At 47.6% G+C, this 24,023-nt stretch overlaps 1 protein-coding gene across 1 annotated transcript in view; it reads right to left on the bottom strand.

Moving 5' to 3' along the window:
* Positions 1-24,023, bottom strand: part of HACD3 (3-hydroxyacyl-CoA dehydratase 3) — a 47,780-nt gene that overhangs the window by 20,676 nt on the left and 3,081 nt on the right. The window contains exons 2-5 of the mRNA XM_002717945.5: positions 6,486-6,528; positions 4,695-4,768; positions 2,775-2,939; positions 1,427-1,478 (exon numbers count right to left, since the gene is read on the bottom strand). Coding sequence (XP_002717991.1) covers positions 1,427-1,478; positions 2,775-2,939; positions 4,695-4,768; positions 6,486-6,528 — 334 coding nt within the window. The remainder of the gene's footprint in view (positions 1-1,426; positions 1,479-2,774; positions 2,940-4,694; positions 4,769-6,485; positions 6,529-24,023) is intronic.

The raw sequence follows: 24,023 nt of genomic DNA, 5'->3' as shown, positions 1-24,023 counted from the left end.
AAAGTTAAAGCTTTAAAAACGCCCTAAAAATCCATATATAAGAATTGTTACCTATTTCTGAATTTATCCTTTTATTTAAATGATTTATTTATTTACTTATTTGAAAGGCAGAGTAATACAGAAAGAGGGAGGGAAAGAAAGATCCCCCATCATGGCTCACTTCTCAAATGGCTGCAATAGCAGAGGCTGGGTCAGGCGGAAGCCAAGAGCCTAGAACCTCATCTGGGTCTCCCACTTGGGTCATTCTCTGCTGCTTTCCCAGGCACATGAGCAGGGAGCTGGATCAGGAGAGCTGCAGGGACTCAAACAGCTGCTCCCATATGGGATGCCGGCATTATCACAAGGGCGGCTTAAAGCCCTGCGCCGCTACATGGACCCCTGAAAATATCCCTTTAAAGCACCAGGAAATTAATTTAAATCTCAAGGTGGCCCTTTTATGTTGTCATTATTCTTTTTCTCCACAAATCTTCTCTGTTTCTTTGCGTTTTCTAAAAGTCAATATATTCCTCTCAATTAGTGGCTATTCAAATATTTTTAAAACTCCTTTGCAAAAGAAATTTTATCAAGAACCCCAATTTATAAAACACAAAAAAAAGAGCTACCATGACTGAGGTTGGCCTGTTTGCTCGGCTTTCCCCTGCAGTACTTCCTGGAACCCCTGGAGCACTGGGAAACATATTTGAAAGCCACTGCTCCAAACCTGCCCCCTTCCTCCCTCACAGCACGCAAGTTGAAGTCACTAAAACTTGGCCAAGTTCTGGGTGAGACAAAGGAAGAGCTTTATTTCGGTCTGCTGTTCACAGCTAGCTGCACACAAACCTGCACAGTCCTCCCACTGCAATGCAAGCTCTTGGGAGTGCAGGGGCTACAGTGGCTCCCCCTGGCTCCCCATCAGGGCCTAATGAAATGCTTCCCTCACCACCTGAAGCTGCTAGCTGCTGGATTTAATCCAACTACGTCACCTGGAAGATAATACGCTTACAGAGCTTCTTGCTTCTCAGTGGCTGGACAGATAGAAATAGAAACAGAAATGGATTTTTCAAATGTTAATGAATAGCAGGTCTGCCCAGACTACATCCTCTTTAAGGCTGGCAAGCACACTTCTCTACGGCTGCAGGAGCGTAGCCTTGAACTCACACACCTGTCCGCAGGTCTGTGCGGCATTTAGGTGCCGCCTGCCACCAGGCCAGCCTAGGACACTGAGCTGCATCCATTCTGCTGCACAGTCTTGGCTCCTCAGAGGACTCCAGGCCCCAAACAGAAACAAGCTTTTGATGGGGGTGTGCAGTCAGGAGTCCGACAGGCTCATGCATACAGTTCTCTGCGGGAAGTCACCAGCTTTCCTGCCATGCCGCAGTCCCCCAGCCCGGCCCCCTGCCCCCGCCTCGACCACAGCTGGAATCCATCACAGCATCAGGGGACTTACTTTCAGGGGAGCCTTCGCTTTCCAGTCGGAGTTTATTTAGACGTTCTTCTTCCTAGAACGTAGACAGAAATTTTCCAAGAACATAGTTAACATTCCCAGGTGCTTACAAAGATGCACATTCTTGGATAAGTGATCTGACTCCCTCACAGCTACCTCTCCAACTGCGGCCAGCGCTCCACTGGGGAGAGTGTCTTAGCTTGTGGCGCACCTGCCGCCTCCCTCCTGGGGGCATCAGCACCACGGGATGGCCCTCCAGTGTCCACAGCATTGAACCAGGCCGCTGGCCTCCAAACTGCCGAGTGGGCACCCTGCCATGTTAGAGGTGGAAAGGACAACTAGAGGATTTGTCACAAAGAAACAAAACAGAAGTTTAAGGCAGCAAGTAGATGGCTCTTTTATTTTTCATGACTTCTAGATTCTTAGTTCAATTTTTCCAGAAACTAAGATCACATCTCTGAGTGTGAATTCATATTGAGCTTAATATGGACACAGATGGACACACATAGAAATGCTTGTAGGGCATGTGTATAAGGGGTCAGCCCATCAAGCAGCAAACGAACTCTACAGTTTGCGTTTCCAGGACCATTCTTCATGAAAAGCAGAGAGCTCCTTCGAGAAATGGCTGCTGCAGGAAATCTGAGAGCTCACAGCCTGCAGCAGATTATGGTGCCAGGAATTAGGGAAGCAGTCAAAAAACAAAAGTCCTACAAGGATAGGACTTTCTCAAAAAGACACAAAAGCTAAGTGAAACCTCTCCCAGTGGCCAAAGCTGGAACAATCTGAAAATAAAAATAGTATTTGATGACAACCCAAAGTATAAAATAAACACTCCTGAGTCCATACTGATATCAATAAATGACTGATATCAAATGGCCGTGTAGAAGTATGTAAAATAAACTAGGTGGATACTCTACTCGAAAGCGGCACAACTCTGCACTCCTGAAGTGGGGGCTCCGCAGTGACTTCCTTCCAAAGAGAAGGCACGGGGTGGGTACAAGAGAGACCCCCAGCACACAGCGCCTGAGCCAGCTGGTCCACAGCGAGCAGTCACAGTGCTAGGGCGTGTTGACGGTGTGCCCCTGACGTGCTGTGGCAAGAAGGCACTTTCCCTGTGGTCTCCCTCTTCAGAAACCCCCACCCACATCCAGCCAGAAGGAACACACCAGACAGACCCCAGCGGGGGAACCGTCTACAAAACACATGGCCAGTACCTATCTGAGATCACGTCACCAGGTCTGTGAAGGAATCTGTAACCCGGCCCCCTTCTGCAAGACACGGAGCAGTGCCTGAGTTGCCCGTGTCTCTGGGCTTCCTCATGAAGCCCTAAGGTCCTAAGGTCCTCACTAACCTTGGCTCTGAGCTCCATCTCCGCGTCAGATTCATCCAGCCAGCGGTCAAAGTCGGGGGCCAAGAACAGTGGGCGCTTCTCCTGCTTGGTGAGTCTCTCCCACCACTGGCTCACCTTCTTCTGCACAGTGATGTTCACCTGCCTCTGGGTCAGCTTGTAAATCGGCTGCGAGAGAAGGCCAGAGATGAGGACGGCCCGCCAGCTCTCACATGAAGCTGTGGGGCCGGCTTAGCGCATGCGCTTCCCTTCTCCCAGCAGCCCCGACCCCCACGAGCTGATGTGGGGCCTGTGAGATTCCCCAGTGACTGGCACAGGAGGAAATCTGGGTAAGAAAGGCAAATGGCCCTTGGCTGGCCTGGAGGGAACCTGCGGGAACCGCCTGCCAGAGCCAGTCACCCAAGCCCCGGGTGCAAACACCCTCTCAGGCACACCCTGGGCTTCCAAAGCTTCCTCCCATGAAAATGAGGGCCTTGGTTCAGCAAACCCTTGTTCCAGAAAAGGCATCCATGTCAGAAGGCGCTGGTTCAGTTACAGTGTTTCCTGTGTGAGCCTCCACTAGGGAGTCTGCCCAACCACCCACCAGCCTTGGAGGCTGTTCCTGCTCGGTTTTTCTCTACACGGCCTCAGCCTGTCTCCGCAGCAAGCCCCAGGGCAGGCTCTCTGCGGCCGCTGACATCAGGGCAGTTCTCAGAGTGACTGAGCTCCTGCAGAGATCAGCGAGCTCAAGCTCCCAGGCCAAGTGAACGGTGCGATCCACCCTCTGCCAGGTGGAGAGGCTTCGTCAGCCTGAGAGAGGGGGAACCTCAATTACGTTTCCAGCACTCTTCCTAAGACCACCTGCCTGCGCCCTGATCTCCACTTTTCTCACTGCCCCTGTGGCAAAGCTCCCTCATGGGGGCTTCAACTACTTTAAGGAACCTTGCTCAAAACAGGTGCCTTATTCCTTTACCAACATCAAAATCAGAAAATATAGGAGCGGGCGTTGTGGGGAAGCAGGTTAAACCGCCACTTGAGATGCCTGCGTCCCCTACTGGAGTGGCTGATTCAAGTCCCAGCTACTCCACTTACGATTCAGCTTCCTGCTAATGTGCACCTGGGGCGGCAGTGGATGATGGTCCCAGTACATAAGAGATCCAGTACATAAGAGATCCAGATAGAATTCCTGGCTCCTGGTTTCAGCCTGACCCAGCCCCAGCTGCTTGTGGCCATTTGGGGAGTGAATCAGGGGATGGGACATCTCTGTCTCTCCACTTTCCAAATAAACAAATAAAATTAGAGGATATGAGAGTTGGAAGAGACCCTAGTGATCACTTGGTCCAATTCTTTTTTTTTTTTTTAATTTATCTGAAAGGCAGAGTTACAGAAAGGCACAGGCAGAGAAAAAGAGAGAAAGAGAGATCTTTCATCCATTTGTTCACTCCCCAAATGGCCAGGGCTGAGCCATGCTAAAGCCAGGAGCCAGGAGCTTCATTAGGGTCTCCCACATGAGTGCAGGGACCCAAATATTTGGACCCTCTTCCACTGCTTTCCCAGGCACATTAGCAGGGAGCTGCATTGGAAATGGAGCAGCCAGGACTTGAACCAGGGCCCATACGAGATGCCAGTGCTGTAGGAGGTGGCTTTACCTGCTACACCACAGTGCCGGCCGGTCCAATTCTTTAACACAGGAGAAAAATGGAACAAGCAAAGAGACTTGTTTGAGTTCACAGTGCAAATAAGTGGCACAGCCCAGATTCCACCCAGGTTCTGCAACTTTCCCATTCCTCTGGAACTATAGCCTGGGCTGTGTTCCAAATAAGAGAACTCTATCATTCCCCTTTGGCCTTTATCTTCTCTCTCACAACCCCTGACCCCATTGCCCTAAACTGCTGGTGCCCATTTCCTGAAGTGGGAAGGGAAGCGAGAAAGGGAAGAACATACCTCGGGCTTGACGAGGTCTAAGAACTCCAAGTGAAACTCATAGACATTGTCTCCTTTGGCACCGTGTCCCTGAGCTACAGAGAAAAAAATGCAGGTTACTGTGAACTTGAGGAGACTGAGGCCAGCCCAAAGGCAGCTGGGTACAGTCTTTTCATAAATACACAAATAGGAATGGGTCAAAACGTATGGCAGCTCATGAGCAAAACTATGCAACAGCTAGGTAAGCCAAACCCTGGATCAAAGTTGATCTCCCTGTGTCCTCTGATGATCAGTTCAACAGCATCTTAATCTCTCAAAGCAGCCCTGACAATACTCAGTAGAAATAACAGGCAAGAAAAATAATATTAAAAGCAAAGGCAAAGTTGCCACACTGATATAAATTTAACTTTCACCTTTACTCTGACTCTAAATTCAGAGCAGCGAAAAGCAGTGGGTGTACCGTCTTGCGTGTGATTAAGGAAAGTCATCTCAAAGACAACTCTACATTTAAAACCTCCCAAGCAGGGCTAGCGAGAAGCTGACTTCTTCACACATTCCAGATGGAACAAGGAGGATGACTGCAGCTTGGGGCGGACGGGAGAACCGGGAGGAAAGCCCCTGGGTCAGAGCCACTGCCCATCCCCGTGCACAGCAAGCAGGTGCCATGCCCAGGTGCCAGTGACTGCTGGACCAAGTAGCTGAAGCTGGACAGCCCACCCCACCCACTCTCTGACTCATTTACTACTTGGGTTCTTCCTAGGATCTCTTCCCTCATCTGGCCACGTGTATAATCTGCTTAATATTTACTACATGTGTCTATTATTCTCTAAGACCATAAATTCCTGAAGGTAGGACCCTTTATAACTCTTAAGTGGCAAGAAATCACTTTTACCCTTTTAACTTCCTTTTAAGTGTACACAACTGCCCAAGAATCCAAGAATGCTGAGTGGCTGCTTTCATGTTGGAAAGCAGACACAAAAGCCAGGCTGTACTTCCATGCAAACATATCGGGGTAGAGGGACTCTCATTTGTTCTCCAATAAGCCCCAGACCTTGAACGGAGGGGGCTCCCCTGTGTGACAGTGAACGGAGAGCTTCCCTCGCAGGCAGGGCAGGACGGCTGCTGACATGGAGAGAAAGGAGACAGGCAGAGTCACAGGATCGGGGTGTCAGAGCCGGAAAGGCTTCAGCCCTTAGGCAGAGCACAGTGCTTCTCCAACCAGCCTGCAAGTGCGACCTCAGGGAGCCACAAGGGCTCATCGAGAACCTGTCCAGCAGTTTTAAATGTTCACTACCTTTTTTTGCATCCTGGCTCATGTGGACAGCCAAGGACTGCCGTGCAGTCAGTGCCGCGCGCATCCCCCCACAGCGCTGGTGGGAGCAGGCGTCACTTCAAGTGGAGATGTCAGCTCTTCACACGCTCCTCAGTCAGGAGGCCTGCAGGGCCCCGTGAAGGCTTCCTCAGGTGCCTGCCCATGGGTCCTCAGGCTTGAGAAACACAGAGTCTAACCCAACACCTTCATCCCCGAGCTCCAGAGCAGCAGTAACTTGTCGGAGGTAGTGGCAGAATTACAGCTAAAACACACTCTCCATTTCCAGCCTAGGATTCCCTCCCTCCCCCACTGCAGCCACAGTCTTGTCAAGCGGTTTTAAAGTCTTTGCCTTTTCTAATCTTATGTTTCAAAATGATCTAGTTTACTCCAAGAATATCAGAGATGAGCAGCAATGAAAAGTGAGTGAAACAGACTCGGGGAAACCTCCACCCAGCCTCCAGAACTGTGTAGAAAGCCGGAAGCACCTGCCAGGTACTGACCTTTGAAATGCAGCACATTTTCAGTGATGCTGATCGCAGGGTTCTGTAAAAAAAAAAAAAGAGAGAGAGAGAGAGACCAAGGTTGTAGGAAGAAAAACAAGAAAAGTGAAATGAGCCCAGGCACTTCTTCCTTCTTTTTCCTTGGGATTCAACCTCTTATTTACTGTGTCTCCACCACGGACTATATTTAAATGTTTATTTACACGTCTGGGTAGGGTTTCTCTGTGTGTCTGTACCTGTGATTGGGGACTCCTGCAAGATGGACTAACTGTGCAGAACAATCAGGAACTGGATCAGTGCATTCTGATGAGGGTAAATCATGCGAGGTGCACATCAGGAATTAAGGGGGACACACAGACCTCGAAGACTCGGGCCCTGAGCTGTGGGACACAGAATCAAGCCGAACAGACAAATACTCATCAAGGAACATCTGCTCAAGACCAAAAGAGTGGTGGAAGACAGTAGGCGTGTGGGAGACAGGAAAGCAAACACAATGGGAAGAGTGCACGGGGAACTTCGCCAAAGGTGAGACCGGTACTGCACGGAGAAGAACTAGTCCCCACGGGAAGGGGGAAGGGCTGAGGATTACCAGCGGCTGAAGGAAAATGAAACATCCTAGAGCCTGCAGACTCTCAATCGCCAACCAACTCAAGACCTGAAGAGCTCAAAATTCTCCAAACGGCTCATTCATCCCAGAGATTGCTACATACCCTCAGCAGCACAATTTACAGCGAGATTACTTAACATGTCTTTCAGTAACGGCAAACAACCCACCTCCTACCTCTGGCTCAAGGTTAATAAGCAAAAGGTTGGGGGCCGGTGCTGTGGTGTAGCAGGTAAAGCCGCTGCCTGCAACACCGGCATCCCACATGGGCACCAGTTCCAGTCCCAGCTGCTCCACTCTGACCCAGCTCCCTGCTAATGCATTTGGGAAAGCGGCAGAGGACGGGCCAAGTGCTTGGGCTCCTGCACCCATGCAGGAAGAAGCTCTTGGTTCCTGGCTTCAGCACAGCCAAGCTCTGGCCGTTGCAGCCATTTGGGGGAGTAAAATAGTGCATGGAAGATCTCTCTCTGTCTCTGTCTCTGTCTCTCCCTTTCAAACAGATAATACAAACCTGGAAGGGAGGGAGGGAGGGAGGGAGGGAGGGAGGGAGGGAAGGGGGGGAGGGGAAAAGAAAAAGAAAAAAAATGGGCAGGTGAAGAATACTTAAAAAAAAAAAAAAGGTATACGTTCCCAAGGTCACAACTGAGTCATTCATTTTTCTCCTGCAGAGAGCTCTCTGCACGCCATCATGGATCAGCGGAAACCACCACGATGGACAGAAGGCTGGAGAAGGGGTGCACCCAGGGGCCACGGAGCCTTGATGCTTTCTCCCTTAGCTAAGAGGGTTAGGAAAGGAGAGAAGGCAGACTTAGTGGGGGGAGGAGCAACTGAGCCAAGCTTTAGTTAACTTCCCCAGCCTCAGGAGCTCACACTCTGGGCTAGAAAATCCACCGGATCCTCTCAGTGGCAGAGGAGGGGGGAGGCTCTATGTCCACAGGAATGGCTCCACAGTAAGGGGACTATGGTTTCCAAGGAAACATCATGGAGGCTGAGGTGCTGGGATGTCTCAGAGGTAAATTCCCACGGAGGTCCATCCCTGTGGTTCCTGTACTCTAACTGACCGGGAGGAAACAAGAAGTTTGGGTGTCCTTGTTTACTCTCCTCAGGCAGAGAGCTGCCCAACCAAAGTTTAAGTGCCCAGCCGCAGCACGAGCCCACGTCCACGAGGCATTTCTGGGAGCAAGGGGGCTTCAGACTCTAACTCAGTAATAACAGGACAGCTCCTGCACCCAGCGGCATACGGCACATGTCAGGGCCAGCTCCTCCAAAGGTGGTGGCAGTGGAAACACACTTTTCAGTGGAAAAGTTTACACCAGAAACATGTCCAAGCTGGGAAAGAAGAGACTCTGAAGTGATAAAGAAGATTTTTTAAAAATTTATGTATTTGAAGGGCAGAGTGACAGAGAGGGAGAGACAAAGAGATCTTCCATCCATGGGTTCACTCCCCAAGTACCCACAGCAGGCAGGGCTGGGCCAGGCTGAAGCTAGGAGCCAGGAACTCCATGCAGGTCTCCCACGTGGGTGGCAGGGCCTAGCACTTGAACCGTCTTCCACTGCCCTCCCAGATGCATTAGCAGGGCTGAATCAGAAGCAGAGCAGCTGGGACTCTAATCAGCGCTCCAAAATGGGATGCCAGTGTTGCATGCAATAGCTTAACCCACTGCACCACAACGCCAGCCCCTCCCTGTCTCATATTTGCCTCATAAATTGAAGTGGAAAGTGTTCCCTCTCTCTCTTCATCCAGTGAAGTCTACTATGGTAGCCAGGCTTCAAGATGTCCCCAGGGATCCTCTCCCCACCAGCCAGTGACCCACCCGCAGGTGATGTCCGACTACAACCTGCTAAGAGACGTACAGGACACCCCGAGTCCTTCCTGAAGTCCCGACCCACAGAAACCGTGAAAGATAACAAATGTGACTGTTTCAAACCACAACACTGTTGTGCCACTTGTTATACAGCAACAGACAATTAGTAAAACCAAAATTACTTTTTCTTTAAATGTCTGGTGGAACTCCTGGGTAAAGTCTTCTAGACCTGGAAGTGTCCCTGTGGGAAAATTCTGACTACTGATTTCATTCATTTCACAGTTACTGTGCCATTCAGGATTTCTGTCTCTTCAGTAGAAACGTTATTTCTACAAACTGACCTATTAAATCTGTTGAAGAGTCCCTTAACTTTTTGGTGTGTGTAACTTCTGTGGTTATGTCTTCTTTCTCATCAGTGTCCTAATCCTGTCAACAGATCTAATTTCAGTTGTCTTTCAGCAAGTTGTAGTTTTACTGATTCTCCTTCTCTCTGCTTTCTATTTCTGTTCCTGCCTTTATTATTTCCTCTTTCAGCTTCTTTAAGAGAATTTGCTGTTTTTTCTCTAGCTTTGTGAAATGGAGACTCAGAGGCCATTCATCTTCAGACTTTATTTTTTCTAACATAATCATTTAAGAATACAAATTTCTATTTTGGCCATATATCTCAAGCTTTGAATGCAGTATTTTCATAATCATTCGGTCTAAAACTTTCTGATTTGTATTATGTTTTCTTTAAAATATAGGTTAAGATGTATTTCCTAATTTCCCAGCACATGGGATTTTTCTGGTTATCTGTAGGTTATTAATTTCTACCACAACTGCACTGTGATGATCAGACACCCTTCTCAGGGTGAGTTCAATCTTCCCAGAGTTACAGAGACCTGCTTTAGGAAGCAGGATATAGTCAACTTTAGTAAATGTTCTGAGAAAACTTAGAAACATAAACATACTCCTGAGCTGTCTGGTACAGTGTTCTATATGTGGTCTTTAGTTTACTGCTAATTATTCACATAATCTATATTCTTACTGAATTTTGTTGTCTAATTATATCAATTACTAAGAAATCATGTTACAAATTTGTCCTGTTAACTTACATATTATTGAGGCTGTATTACTAAGAACAGATCACTTTAATAGTTTTACATCTTCCTGGTAAACTAAAATCTTAATCATTATGAACTTTTTTTAAAGATTTTTTTTATTTATTTATTTGAGAGGTAGAGTTACAGACAGTGAGAAGGAGACACAGAGAGACGTCTTCCATCTGCTGGTTCACTCCCCAAATGACCGCAAGGGCCAAAGCTGTGCCCATCCAAAGCCAGGAGCCAGGTCCTTCTTCTGGATCTCCCACGCGGGTGCAGGGACCCAAGGACTTATGCCATCTTCAACTGCTATCCCAGGCCATAGCAGAGAGCTTGATTGGAAGCAGCTGGGACTAGAACCAGCACCCACATGAGATGCCGATGCCACAGGCAGAGGATTTTCCTACTGTGCCACGGCACCAGCTCCAATGAACTTTTTAATCTCTAAAAAATACATTTTACTTAAAAGAATGATCCTAAATTCATGGCTTGAAGTTTTCTGGATATCCTAAATGCTGTGAATTTGGGCTGCATATTCTTTAATGAGCCAACTTACAGTTCAAGTTCACCTGGCTGACCAAAAGTTCTCAAGACAAAAACAACTTCAGTGTTCAGCTTCTCTTTGAGTTTCCAATTTCATTTTTTTTATTTATTTATTTTATTTATTTGAAAGACAGAGTTAGAGAGAGAGGTAGAGACAGAGAGAGAGAGGTCTTCCATCTGCTGGTTCACTCCAGATGACCGCAATGGCTGGAGCTGTGCTGATCCGAAGCCAGGAGCCAGGAGCTTCGGGGTCTCCCACGCGGTGCAGGGGCCCAAGGACCTGGGCCATCCTCCACTGCTATCCCAGGCCACAGCAGAGAGCTGGATCGGAAGTGGAGCAGCTGGGACTAGAACCAGCACCCATATGGGATGCTGGTTCTTCAGACCAGGGCTTTGACCCCCTGCACCACAGTGCCGGCCTCGAGTTTACAATTTCATGTCTACCTTGTTGACTTTTAAAAATGCTTTGAGGCCGGCACCACGGCTCAATAGGCTAATCCTCCACCTAGCGGCGCCGGCACACCGGGTTCTAGTGCTGGTCGAGGCGCCAGATTCTTTCCCGGTTGCCCCTCTTCCAGGCCAGCTCTTTGCTGTGGCCCGGGAGTGCAGTGGAGGATGGCCCAAGTGCTTGGGCCCTGCACCCCATGGGAGACCAGAAGAAACACCTGGCTCCTGCCTTTGGATCCGCGCGGTGCACCGGCCGCAGCGCCAGCCGTGGCGGCCTTTGGAGGGTGAACCAACGGCAAAAGGAAGACCTTTCTCTCTGTCTCTCTCTCACACTGTCCACTCTGCCTGTCAAAAAAAAAAAAAAAAAAAAAAAAAAAGGCTTTGAGTGGGGCTTTGGCACAGCAAGTTAAGTCACTAATGGGATGCCTGTATCCTAATATTGGAGTACTGGATGAGACTGGATGAGATTCTCTCTCTCTCTCTCTGCCTCTTCCTCTGTCACTCTGTCTTTCAAATAAACAAGTCTTTTTAAAATGTTTATATTCAACACTTGTAGTGGTTTTTAACAGAAAGGTGGATTGGTATGACCCAGCCCATCTTTTAACAGAAAAGGAACATGCCTTTGCTTATGAAAAGAGGGGTGGTAAAGAAAGGGTAAAAGGCAGCTTTGAGGTCAGCTAGGCCTAAGTGCAAATCCCAGTTCTATGCTTTTTTGTTTATTTCTATCACTCATCATTTTTAAGATAATAACAGAAGCACTTACCTCACAAGACTGCTGTTGAGAATTATAACCATGAAGAGTCTGGCAGCACTAAGCACTCACAATCCACTTACGCTTCTTCCTCTGACTGGAGAGCCCTTCCTAGCTGCCAAGTCTGTGAAATGCTACTCACCTTTTAAAGTCAAGGTCAAGTTAATTCTTCTCCCCACCTCCTCAAATCCAACATCATAATCAACAGTTCCTTACTACTCTGTATTCACCTTTATCGCAACTGTCATACTGTTCTGTAATTATTATTTACTGGCTCCTCTGCCCCTCTATACTAGTTACTTGACAGGGGCTCTGCCTTATCCATCTCTGTATCCTGAATCATTTAATCAGAGGAAACGAATTCAATTCACTCCATTTTCATAATCTCAGAAAGAACCTCAGAGTTCAATGACCTATGCCCCACTTAAATCTTCAGACAAGAGTTAACCTTCTCCTTGAATCATTAGTGTTTATCTTGGTGTGTTTAGCATCGTGCAGAAGTGAGCAGCAGGCCTGAGGCTGCTATCCTTACAAGGACTCTTCCACTCTGGGAGGCACCTTTGACCACTCAAGTAACTGGGTTTCTGCCATCCACGTGGGAGACCTGGGTTAGTTTCAGCCTCACCCAGCCCAGCCCCAGTAGCTGCAGGCCATCCGAGGAGTGAACCAGTGGTGGAACCGTTCTCTCTCAACTAAAATTTTAAGTTAACAGATTAAAGGGCCTGCTTCCAAGGTCAGCTTCTGGTTAGCACCCAGAAACTTCACTTTCCTCTATCCCGTAAGTATTAAGGGTGGTTCACTGTTCCTACAAATAATGTGATTTATTAATATCAGCCTTCCTTCCAGGAGTCTGAAATTTGGCACATGGTTGGCAAAGTCGCAGGAGGGAGAGGGGATAAGGGGGCCTGTGTTTTTTTTCCTTTGCTGGTCCTGTCCTGTATCCTTTGCCTGTAATAAATTTAGCTGTGAGTACAACTACACACCAAGCCCCATGAATTCTAGTAAATCACTGAACATGCTATGCTGGTAGTTCCTGGGAACCACCAAAATATTGTGTATTTTTAATGTTATTCTCTCAACTTTTTATTTAAAAAAAATTAAATCTACAAAACTGATAAAACAGCATAATAAAAACATAGACACCTTTCCACCAACTGGTTATATTCGGTCACATTTGCTTTTCGTCTGCACCCCCATTTCTCACTGAATCATTTCAAAATGAATTGCAGCCATTCTGACACTTCACCCCTAGAAATGAGGAGATATTTCCTTATATATTTACCAAAGCCTTCTCACACCTAACGTAATTCCTTATCATCTAAGTCAGAGGTGGGGAACCTTTTGTCTGCCAAGTGCCACTTGGATATTTATAACACCTTCACAGGCTAATTAAAAATTAAAAATTAGCCTGCTATTAATGTACTGAATTTCGAGCCCTGCCTGCGGTTGCTTTGGCAGGGCCTGACCAGTGATGTTGCAGGTCTTACGTGGCCCAAGGCAGGCCATTACCCACCCTGGATCTAAGTAAAGAATCTACATTCAATTATTCCAAAAATATTTAATTGTTTCAGTTCTTTATTATAATGCAAGGAACCACCCTAAAAACTGGGGGCTCAAAACCAGCATTTCACCTTACATGATTCTGCAGTTGACCAGGCTCAGCCAGTTCTTCGGCTACACAGGACGTGGACTCAGACTACAGCACAGTGACTGGGCTGGGATGTCCAAGGTGAGTCATTCATCTGGCTCATAACTGCTGTTAGCTGTCATTTGGGAACTCAGCTGAGAATGCCCATCAGAATAACTGTATGTGGCCTCGCCATGTGGCCTGGGTTTCTCCCAGCAAGGTTACCGAGTTCTAAGAAAAACTGTTGCAAGAGAGGAAGTTCAAGAGAGAAGCAGCAGAAACTGACGATCCTCTTAAAAAGTTTAAGCCTAGAAGTGGTCACAGCATCTCTCTGTAGCATTCTACTCACTAAGCTGCTACAGGACACATCTGGATTCAAGGGAAGAGGAACAAAACTACATATATTGAGGGAGCTCCCCAGATGTGGCTATCTTTAAACTGCTATGTTGATTTTTTTTTAAAATCCAAGATCGAATCAAGGTCCATACATTAAATTTGATTGTCGTGTCTACTTTAATATATACCTCTCCTTTTTTTAAACCATGCCAGCTCTCTTTTAAAATGTACCATGTTGGGGCCGGTGCTGTGGCACAGGTTAATCCTCCGCCTGCAGCACCAGCATCCCATATGGGCGCCGGTTCTAGTCCCGGCTGCTCCTCTTCCAATCCAGCTCTCTGCTGTGCCCCAGGAAAGCAGTAGAAGATGACCCAAGTCCTTGGGCTCCTGCACCCACATGAGAAATGGGAAGAAGCCCCTGGCTCCTGGCTTCGGATCAGTTCTGGCCGTTGCAGCCACTTGGGGAGTGAACCAACGGAAGACCTTTCTCTCTGTCTCTCCCTCTCACTGTCTGTAACTTTACTTCTCAAATAAATAAAATCTTTAAAAAAAAATAAAATAAAATGTACCATGTTGGGACCAGTGCTGTGGCACAGTGGGTTAACACCCTGGTCTGAAGCGCTGGCATCACATATGGGCACCAGTTCGAGTCCCAGCTGCTCCTCTTCCAATCCAGCTCTCTCCTTGGCCTGGGATAGCACTAGAAGATGACCCAAGTCCTTGGACCCCTGCACCTGTGTGGGAGACCCAGAAGAAGTTCCTGGCTCCTGGCTTTGGATCGGCGCAGCTCTGGCCGTTACAGCCATCTGAGGAGTAAACCAGCGGGTGGAAGACCTCTCTCTCTCTGCCTCTCTCTGTAACTCTTTCAAATAAATAAAATAAATCTTTAAAAAAAAAAATTGTACCATGTTATGGATTTATCTGGACATTGTCTCTTATTAATCATTTTGGATAGAAACATTTCACAGGTGATGTGAGTACTTAACGCATTATAAGAGAGGGTCCACATTGTCTGATGGTGATGCCAAATTTGATCACTTAATTGAGAAGGTGACTGCCAGATCTCTCCACTGTGGGACACTTCCTCTGTAACCAGCAAGTGCTCTAACACTACAGCCTGCTGAACCTATCTCACCCTTTTTATTGTTAATCCTCACCTCATTCCATCTTACACTGGAGGTTACAAAGTGACCACTTCCTATTCAATCACTCCTTTTTCATTTCCAGCCAGCATTCTTCTATAAGGAAGAGTTTTCACTTTCTCTCCTCTCCCTCTATTTTTAAACTGAAATTTTTGTTGACTTAACTGTAGATTCACACATAGTTATAAGAAACAGTACCGGGCTGGTGCTGTGGCGTAGTAGGCGAAGCCTCCACCTGCAGTGCCAGCATCCCATATGGGCACCAGTTTGAGTCCTGGCTGCTCCACTTCCAACCCAGCTCCCTGCTAATGCACCCGAAAAAGCAGTGGAAGATGGCCCAAGTCCTTGGGCCCCTGCACCTTCGTGGAAGACCTGGAAGAAGCTCCTGCCTCCTGGCTTCACATAGGCCCAGCTCCAGCTGCTGCAGCTATTTGGGGAGTGAAACAGCTGATGGAAGACCTCTCTCTCTGTCTCTCTCTCTAGCTCTGCCTCTCAAATAAATAAATAAATCTAAAAAGAAAATACAAGATGCAAACATCCTAACCACTATGCCAAATACTCCTCTAAGAGGGGGTTTAAATTTGAAAGGCAAAGAGGAAGGACGGAGAGAGAAGGGGGGGGGGGGAGGGAGATTGATCTCCCATCTGCAGGTTCACTCCCAAACACCTACAATGACTAAGGCTGGGCCCGAGAGAATACCCAGGAAACAGGAACTCAATCCAGGTCTCTGGTACCAGGAACACTACTACTGGAGCACTGGCAGGAAGCTGGACTCAGGAGCATAGCCAGGACTCGAACCCAGGTATCCCAATAAGGGATGTAGGTGTCCCAAGTGGTGTCAACCACCAGGCCAAAGGTCTGCCCCTACTTAATCTTTTTGTGTTCAAATTTTCACATATTTGGCCAGTGGAAATCCCCTCACACCAGCTCCTGTATTGTTCTGATGTGACTTTGTACCCTTTGAGGATTTTGTAGTTTCTCCTTGGGATAATCAGCCATGTCTTCAAGGAGCCTTCGCTTGGAAGCCATGACCCAGACACAGTAAAGTCTACTTAAGGTTCATCTTTCAGGGATCTAACTAGGAATTTCATTTATTTATTTATTTATTCATTCATTCATTCATTCTTTCTTTCTTTCTTTCTTTCTTTCATTTGAAAGGCAGAGTAATGGAGAGAAAGAGAGACAGATCTTCCATCCAAATGTTCACCGTCCAAATGCTAGCAACGGCTGGACCTGGGTCAGGCCAAAGCCAGCGGCCAGGAACTCCATCCGGGTCCCCCATGTGGATAGTCGGAACCCAAGTACTTGGGTCATCACTGCGGCCTCCTAGGCATATTAGCAGGAAATTGTATTGGAAATGGAGGCAGGATTTGATCCCAGGCACTCCAATATGAGATGCAGGCAAACCAGGTGGAAGTTTAAGCCACTGTGTCACAAAGCCTGCCCATAAAGTCATTCTAAAATCTCCAATTCAAATTTATCTTTAAGAAAAAAAAAAAGATTTATTTATTTGAAAGGCAGTTACAGAGAGAAAGAGAGATCTTCCATCCAATGGTTCATTCCCCCAAATGGCTGCAGCAGCCAGGGCTGGGCCAGGCCGAAGCCAGGAGCCAGGATCCAGGAGCTTCACCCAGGTCTCCCTTGTGGATGCAGGGACCTAAACACTTGGGCCATCTTCTACTGTTTTTCCCAGGCCATTAGCAGGGAGCTGGATTAGAAGTGGAGCAGCCAGGAACTGAAATAACACCAATATGGGATGCCGGCACTGCAGGCAATAGCTTAAAACGCTACACCTCAGGCCAGTCCCTCAAATTTACTCTTATGAGGCTTCTCACCTTCCAATATTTACAGTGGAAATCTGGTTCCCTGGGGCGGGTGTTGGGGTGCAGTCCTGGCTGTCGTGGGCATTTGGGCATGTGTTTGCTGTCCCGGGTTTTACACCTCACGGTCTGCCCCTCCTCTGCCTCCTTCGCTGGCTCACTCTCCTCTGCTCCACTTCGACATTTCTGAGCCGCAACCCTCGACCCGATGCTGCTCTTTCCTCCACCAACTGTTAATATTCAGTAGTTCCTTGTCACAGAATGGCTTCCTGAAGACCAAAGCAGCCCACCACATGTCATACAGCCTACAGAGAAGTTTGGGGTTTCACCTGTCGACCCATTTGTAAACTGAACTCACCATGCGGGCTCCCCATCTAAGGGTTTTCCAGCAGTTGGTCTCTCCCTGTCACCTTCGGTCCCCATAATGTTTGACACGGCTGCTGCTCAAAAGCCACCTCCTCTAAAGACATGCCCTGTCACCAGCTGGAAGGAGTTCTCATTTCCCCTCAGTGCTGTCTTTTGCTTCCTGACAATTCTGAGCTGGAATGTCTGCTGCCTTCACCTGCTGCACTCGTCTGCACTCGACCACCACCAGCAGCCTCAGCACCCGAGATTCCCACGAGCCAGGGACCTCGTTGGCCTTGCTCATGCCTGAGACTGTCACACACACAGTAAGCATTTACATGTATTACTGGAGAAGTCTCAAGTTAGGGAAAGAAAAAAAGTCTCCTTTTTTTGCTTTTAAAAAAAACTCTGGGGTCAGCGCCATGGGGTAGCAGTAAAGCTGCTGCTTGCAATGTCTGGATCCCATAGGGATGCCGATTTAAATCCCGGCTGCTCCACTTGCCTAGCTGTCTGCTAACGCGCCTGGGAAAGCAGTGGAGCATGGTCCAAGTGCTTGGGCCCCTGCACCCACGTGGAGACCCAGAGGAAACTCTTGGCTCCTGGCTTCGGACCAGCCCAGCTCCAGCCACTGCAGCCATTTGAGGAGTGAACCAGCGGATGGAAGATCTCTCCCCCCCCCACCCCCAACGTGTCCCTCCCTCCCTCTCTGCACTGGCAGGAAGCTGGACTCGGGAGCCAGAGCTGGAGCCGGGAATCAGACCCAGATACTCCGACATGTGAAGCAGGCCAATAAATTCACCACCCCACTAATGTTCTTCCTGGCACAGAGGGTGATATTGTGGGGGAAAACATACCTGTCTCTAAGTGAAAAAGTGGATCCTGAAATGTGAAGGTGATTTAGGCATACCTTCAGTAATTTCTTTCAGTTATATTTTTATACTTATGCATATCAAAGTGACAATGATTTAAACTGTTTTGAGAGAGAAAATAAAGCAGCCACAGATATCCAAAACCGATGTGATTATCACCACTAGACCTCCATGTTGTTACAAGCTGGTCTGAAGTGTGTGGCCAGACCATCTTGGTCCCAGAATAACAACTCCCCTCAAGCTACTCTAAGAGCATGGTGAAATGAAAACAGGGTCATCACACAATTTTGTCTAATCACAGGTCACAGGGGGAGGAGGAGAAGGAAGAGAGTCCCCAAATGCCTGCAGAGGCCCTCAACCAGAGCCAGGAACTCAAGCCAGGTCCCCACATGGTGGCAGGAACCAATCACTTAAGGCATCACTGCTGCCTCCCATAGTCCGCATCGGCAGGAAGCTGGAGTCAGAAGCCAGATCTAGCCGTTGAACCCAGGCACTCTGATGTGGGAGGTGGGCATCCCTCCCTGCCAGAACCAACCAGGCCAAACACTGCACCAAACCACCACATGCTTCTCCACACGTGTGCTCTCCCTCACTAAGCCAGCCAGAAAGCCGGCTTGTTGAACTGCAGGGTGTGCTGCCGGCAGTCCTTAGCTGGACGGCACTGACTGTTTTGAATAAATGGCAAATACTCAAAGGGACAGGAAAGCACCAGGTCTAACCAGCAGCAGCATCTGTGCCCTCAGAGCACATAAAACGACAGCACATTTTGTAGCAGGTAGGCCTACGTATCATACTGCTCTACTTTCAGCCCAGAGCACTGCCCTGAGTGCTGTGTGTATAGTTACATGACTAGCTCACATTTCTACATGGGAACTGTCTAAAATAAGGTCTCAGACTAACATGTCCAAGAGCAAACTCTGCTTGTTGGCCCCTAAACCTCTGCAGTCTTAACCATTTCAGCAAACTGTTCCATCACCCACTCTGCACTGAGGCCAACATTTGAAGACAAGTGCTGACTCTTCCCTCCCTCCTCCTCTGCCCCACATGAAAGCCAGCACGCCAGGGAGATCCTCTCCAGATACACATCTGTCCAGGCCTTTCCACCTCCGCTGCCATCCCACGGCCAGACACCTTCTCACGCACTCCCACTACTTCATCAACAGCCCTAAATGGTTTTCCAGATTTCACTTCTGCCCCTTTATAATCCACACTGCAGCCAGAACCACCTCTTCAAAAACACAAACTCTACAAAGCTATTCTTCCGCGTAACCCTCTTTAATAGTTTCCTTTGCTCACATTAAAATCTAAGCTCTCTACCATGGCAACAAGGCTCTACATGACCTACATCCTGCAGACTCTTCCAACCTCATCTCCCTCTCATTTATTCTCACTTACTACACTCCACGCATACTAACAACTGTTCCGTTCCTGGAACCCACCAAGCCCTGGTCTGCCTTTAAGTCTGTGCACTTGTTAGAATGTTCTGCTTCCAGCTTTCTGCATAACTCCCCGATCCTTCAAGCTGCACAAAGTTCAGTTATCACCTCCTCAATGAAGCCTTCCCTGATGCTCAATATAAAACAGCTTCTACCAATTTTCCTCTGTTTCACCACCCTCTTTATTTCTCTCATAGCACTTATCTAGGGAGTTATTTTATTAACTTATCCACTGTCTGTCTTGCTCATCTTGAAGATGGTGCCTTTATACATGTTGCTCACCACAACACTTAGCACTGGGCCTGAACCACTGAGAGATCGACAGTCATCAAATATTTAATTTACCACTTTATGTTTCTGTACCATGGTTATAAACAGCTTAGATTAGACCTACTGAATTTTTACCATGAAGTATCTCAAACAATCAGGCAAAACCTTAAAAATATATCAAATACCATTACACCCATCATCCATTAGCATTTTGTTTGCCTCAGTTTTTTTAAAAATAGGGGTCAATGATGTGGCACAGCAGGTTAGACTGCCATTTGTGACACCAGCATCCCGTATCAGAATGCTGATTTGAGTCCTGGCTACTCTGCTTCCAATCTGGCTTCCTGCTAGTGTGCCTGGGAAAGCAGTGGAACATGGCCCAAGTGCTTGGGTCCTGGCACCCACATGGGAGACATGGAAGAAGCTCCTGGCTCCTGGCTTTGGCCTGGTCCAGCCCTGGCCGCTGCAGCCATTTAGGGAGTGAACTCAGTGGATGGAAGATCTTTATGTCTGTCTCTCTCTGACATCCTGCCTTTCAAACACACAAACAAACAAACCCTTTTAAAGGGTTTTTTTTTTTTTACAAATTAGGAAAACAGACAGATGCAGCTACACAATGACTTGATCCTCAGACACACAAGGCCTTGCAGGTAACCACTATTCTGGAATTGGAAGTTTTTCATTCCCACTGTACTTTAAAAAAAAAAAATATTTATTTATTTGGAAGTCAGAGTTACACGAGAGAGGAGAGGCAGAGAGAGAAAGAGAGAGAGGTCTTCCATTCAATGGTTCACTCCCCAAGTGGCCGCAAAGGCCGGAGCTGCGCCAATCTGAAGCCAGGAGCCAGGAGCTTCTTCCAGGTCTCCTACACAGGTGCAGGGGCCCAAGCACTTGGGCCATCTTCTACTGCTTTCCCAGGCCATAGCAGAGAGCTGAATCGGAAGTGGAGCAGCTGGGACTAGAACTGGCGCCCATATGGGATGTTGGTGCTTCAGGACAGGGTGTTAACCCATAGTGCACAGCACCAGCCCCTCCCACTGGATCTTCATAATAATACATAGCATTACTCTACATGTTACGTTTATAGCCTCACACTGCCTATGTCATTCATCACCTTGCTTTTTATTTGATATTGTGATGCTGGCATTCTATATCCCATATTGAAGCAATGGCTCAGAATCCCGGCTGCCATGTTTCAGATCCAGCTCCCTGTTAATGTGTCTGGGAAGGCAGCAGAAGGTAGTACAAGCACTTGGGACCCTGCCATCCAGGTGGGAGGCCAGGATGGGGTTCAGGGCTCCTGGCTTTGACCTGGCCCATCCTCAGCCTTTGGGGACATTTGCAAAGTAAATCAGTGGATGGAAAATCTCTCTCTCTCTCTCGCTCTCTCTTTCTGTCACTCTTTCAAATAAATCTTTTAAATAAAAAGTTCCATCACTGAATGTCTTCCCAGTGGTTGATAATATCAGGCTTTTTCATTTTCCCCAAACTACTGTGAGACACAGTACCACTGTTATAATCCACGTGTCCCTGATGTTAGTGGATGAAGCATCTTTTCAGGGGTATTGCCCATTCTTGTTTCCTTGTACTCTGATCTGTTGCTATTACTGCCCTTTTCTCTATTGGATAATGTCTTTTTCTGTTTTAAATTTTGGCATAGCAGGTAAAGCCGTTGCCTGCAGTGCTGGCATCCCATATGGACACTGGGTCAAGACCTGACTGCTCTATTTCTGATCCAGCTCCCTGCTAATGAGCCTGAGAAAGCAGCAGAAGATGGCCCAAGTCCTTGGGCCCCTGCAGCCACGCAGCAGATGTGGAAGAAGCTCCAAGCTCCTGGCTTCAGACTGGCTCAGCTCCAGCCACTGCAGCCATTTGGGCTCTCTCTCTCTGCCTCTGCCTCTCTGTAACTCTGCCTTTCAAATACATAAATAAAAAAAAAAATGTTTTATTTATTTTCTTTTTATTTAAAAGCAAAGAAAAAACAAGACAAAGAAATAGAGGTCTTCTATCTGCTGGTTCACTCCCCAAATGCCAGCAACATCCGGGGCTGGCTCAGGTCAAAGCCAGGAGCTAGGAACTCAATCCAGGTCTCTCAAATGGGTGTCAAAGCCTAAGTACTTGAGTCACCCATCTGTTGCCTTCCCAGGGTGCACATTAGCAGGAAGCTGGACTGGAAGCAGAGTTGGAATTTCAGCCAGGTACACTGGTATACAGGCATCCAATGCAGCACCTGGGCCAAGTGCCTGTCTCAGTAAGTCTTTTTCTTAGTGATCTGTAAGTGTTCTTCAAATATTCCAGATGCTAGTCATTTCTCAATGTGTGCTGCAAATATCTTCCTCAAATTCATCTGAAATTTGTCAATCTTTTTATTTAGGATTTTTTTTTTTAATTTACTTGAGAGGCAGAGTTGGGGGGGGAGAGAGAGAGCGGTCTTCCACCCACTGGTTCAATCCCCAATTGGCACAGCTGGAGCCAATACAAAGCCAGATGCCCGGTGCAATCTTCCACTGCTTTCCCAGGCCATAGCACAGAGCTGGAATAAAGAGTAGCTGGGACTCTAATCGGCACCCAAATGGGATGCTGGCAATGAAGGCAGAGGCTCAGCTTACTGTGCCACAGCGCCAGTCCAGGATTTGTGCTTTGTGTGTCTTAAGACATTCTTCCCCATTCTAATATTGGATAGTCTCCATGGTTTTTTTTCAGTAGTTTTGTGCATGAAGGTCATTAACCACCACCCCCAACTGATTTTTGTGTATGGCATAAGGCACGATTTTCCTTTATTTTTTGCCATTTGGATCACCAACTGTCACCATCCAGTTTCACCCTTTCCCCATTAATCTGGATGACACCCCTGTCACACACTAAGTGTTTATGTATGGATGGGTCAGCTAATAGACTCCACACCAATCTCGCTCTCTGTGTCTGTCCCACTCATCTAAGCTCTAATTACAGTCATAACAATACCTCACACTTAAACAGCACGCTAGAATTTACAGAGCTCCTCCAACTCCATTATCCAATTCAAACCTCAGAACGGTCCTACGAATTGGGTGTTATTCTGGGATGAAGACACCAATCTCATAAAGGTTAGGTGAATTATCCAGTCCCCAGGTGGGAATGGAAGAGGAAGGACGCAATGTCACGTGTTCAGTTACACTCGTTCCATGGAACTGTCTGGCAAGGACGAGAACTCTGTCCTTCAAACAGCTCCCAAACACAGCCCTGCACTCTGTCCACACATGTCTAAAACAAACAAAACCCTGAGAAGTGAAGAAATGGTTTAGCAAGCCTGGTTGTTGGGACAGACGGGTCCACTATTCTGAGAGCAGGCTGCCCAGCTGGCCTCCGTGCTCACCACACACAATCGCAACGCCACTTGAAAGTCTTTTTTGTCACCCATGCTTCCTCACATGAGCAGGGGTTCCTCATTTAGCCCTGCAGCTTTAACAATGGGATGGTACGAACTGGACAGTTCCCTGTGTCTCAGGTGAGAGGGGGAGGGGCGGATGCCCCAACTGGAACTCAGCACCCTCTAAAACAAACACACAGAAGCTACAGGACACACTACAGAAAGCAGGGGGTATTAGAGAGCTGTCCAAGAACCCAGCACCAAGGTCATGACAGACCAGAGCAGACCTCCATAAATGGCTTTTATTGAACAAATAAATGAATTGCTTCATCTTCAGCCAGAACCACTGATTTCAACAGGCCCTGCACCGAGCAATCAACTGATAAAAAGAAAAACAAAACAGAGCAGTAGCCCTGACATTCAGGAGCACGGTAAGGCCACGTTACTGTCCTGAGCAATCTCACGAAATAACAAGTTCCTACAGGTTACTCTGAATTCTTGGTGGAATGAGACAAGGGCCATTTGATAATGCTGTGTAAGCACAAACACATGGGTAGTACGTGTAGGCCACTCACAAAATCACCAAATAGCCTTCCTTGCTTAACCAAACTAAGTTGACAGCTAATTCTCTATCGACCAGCTTCATTCTTGTGCCAGTCTCCTCTGCCTGCAGGTAAGATTTATCCAGATATCAGAATTGTTCCTGTTTTCTGACAGCATCTAAAGTGGACACCCACTTCCTGAAACCGTCCCCTGCTCCAGTCACCAACATCCAATCCTATAATTGGTTCCAACATCTTCTTAAAAAAAAAAAAAAAAAAAGATTTATTTTATTTGAAAGGCAGAGTTACAGAAAGAGAGAGACAGAGATAGAGACAGAGAGAGAAAGAGATCTTCCATCAACTGGTTTACTCCCCAAATGGCTACCACGGCCAGAGCTGGGCCAGACCAAATCCAGGAGTCAGGAGCTTCTTCCAGGTTCCCCCACTGGGTGCAGGGACCCAAGCAATTGAGCCACCTTCCACTTTCTCCCCAGGCATATCAGCAGGGAGCTGGACTGGAAGTGGAGTGGCCGGGACTCAAACTGGGACCCATATGGGATGCCAGCACTG

Source organism: Oryctolagus cuniculus, chromosome 12, assembly GCF_964237555.1.
Source record: "Oryctolagus cuniculus chromosome 12, mOryCun1.1, whole genome shotgun sequence".
Taxonomy (NCBI): domain Eukaryota; kingdom Metazoa; phylum Chordata; class Mammalia; order Lagomorpha; family Leporidae; genus Oryctolagus; species Oryctolagus cuniculus.
Note: the sequence above shows the minus strand (reverse complement) of the source record. Positions and strands in the feature narration are given on the sequence as shown.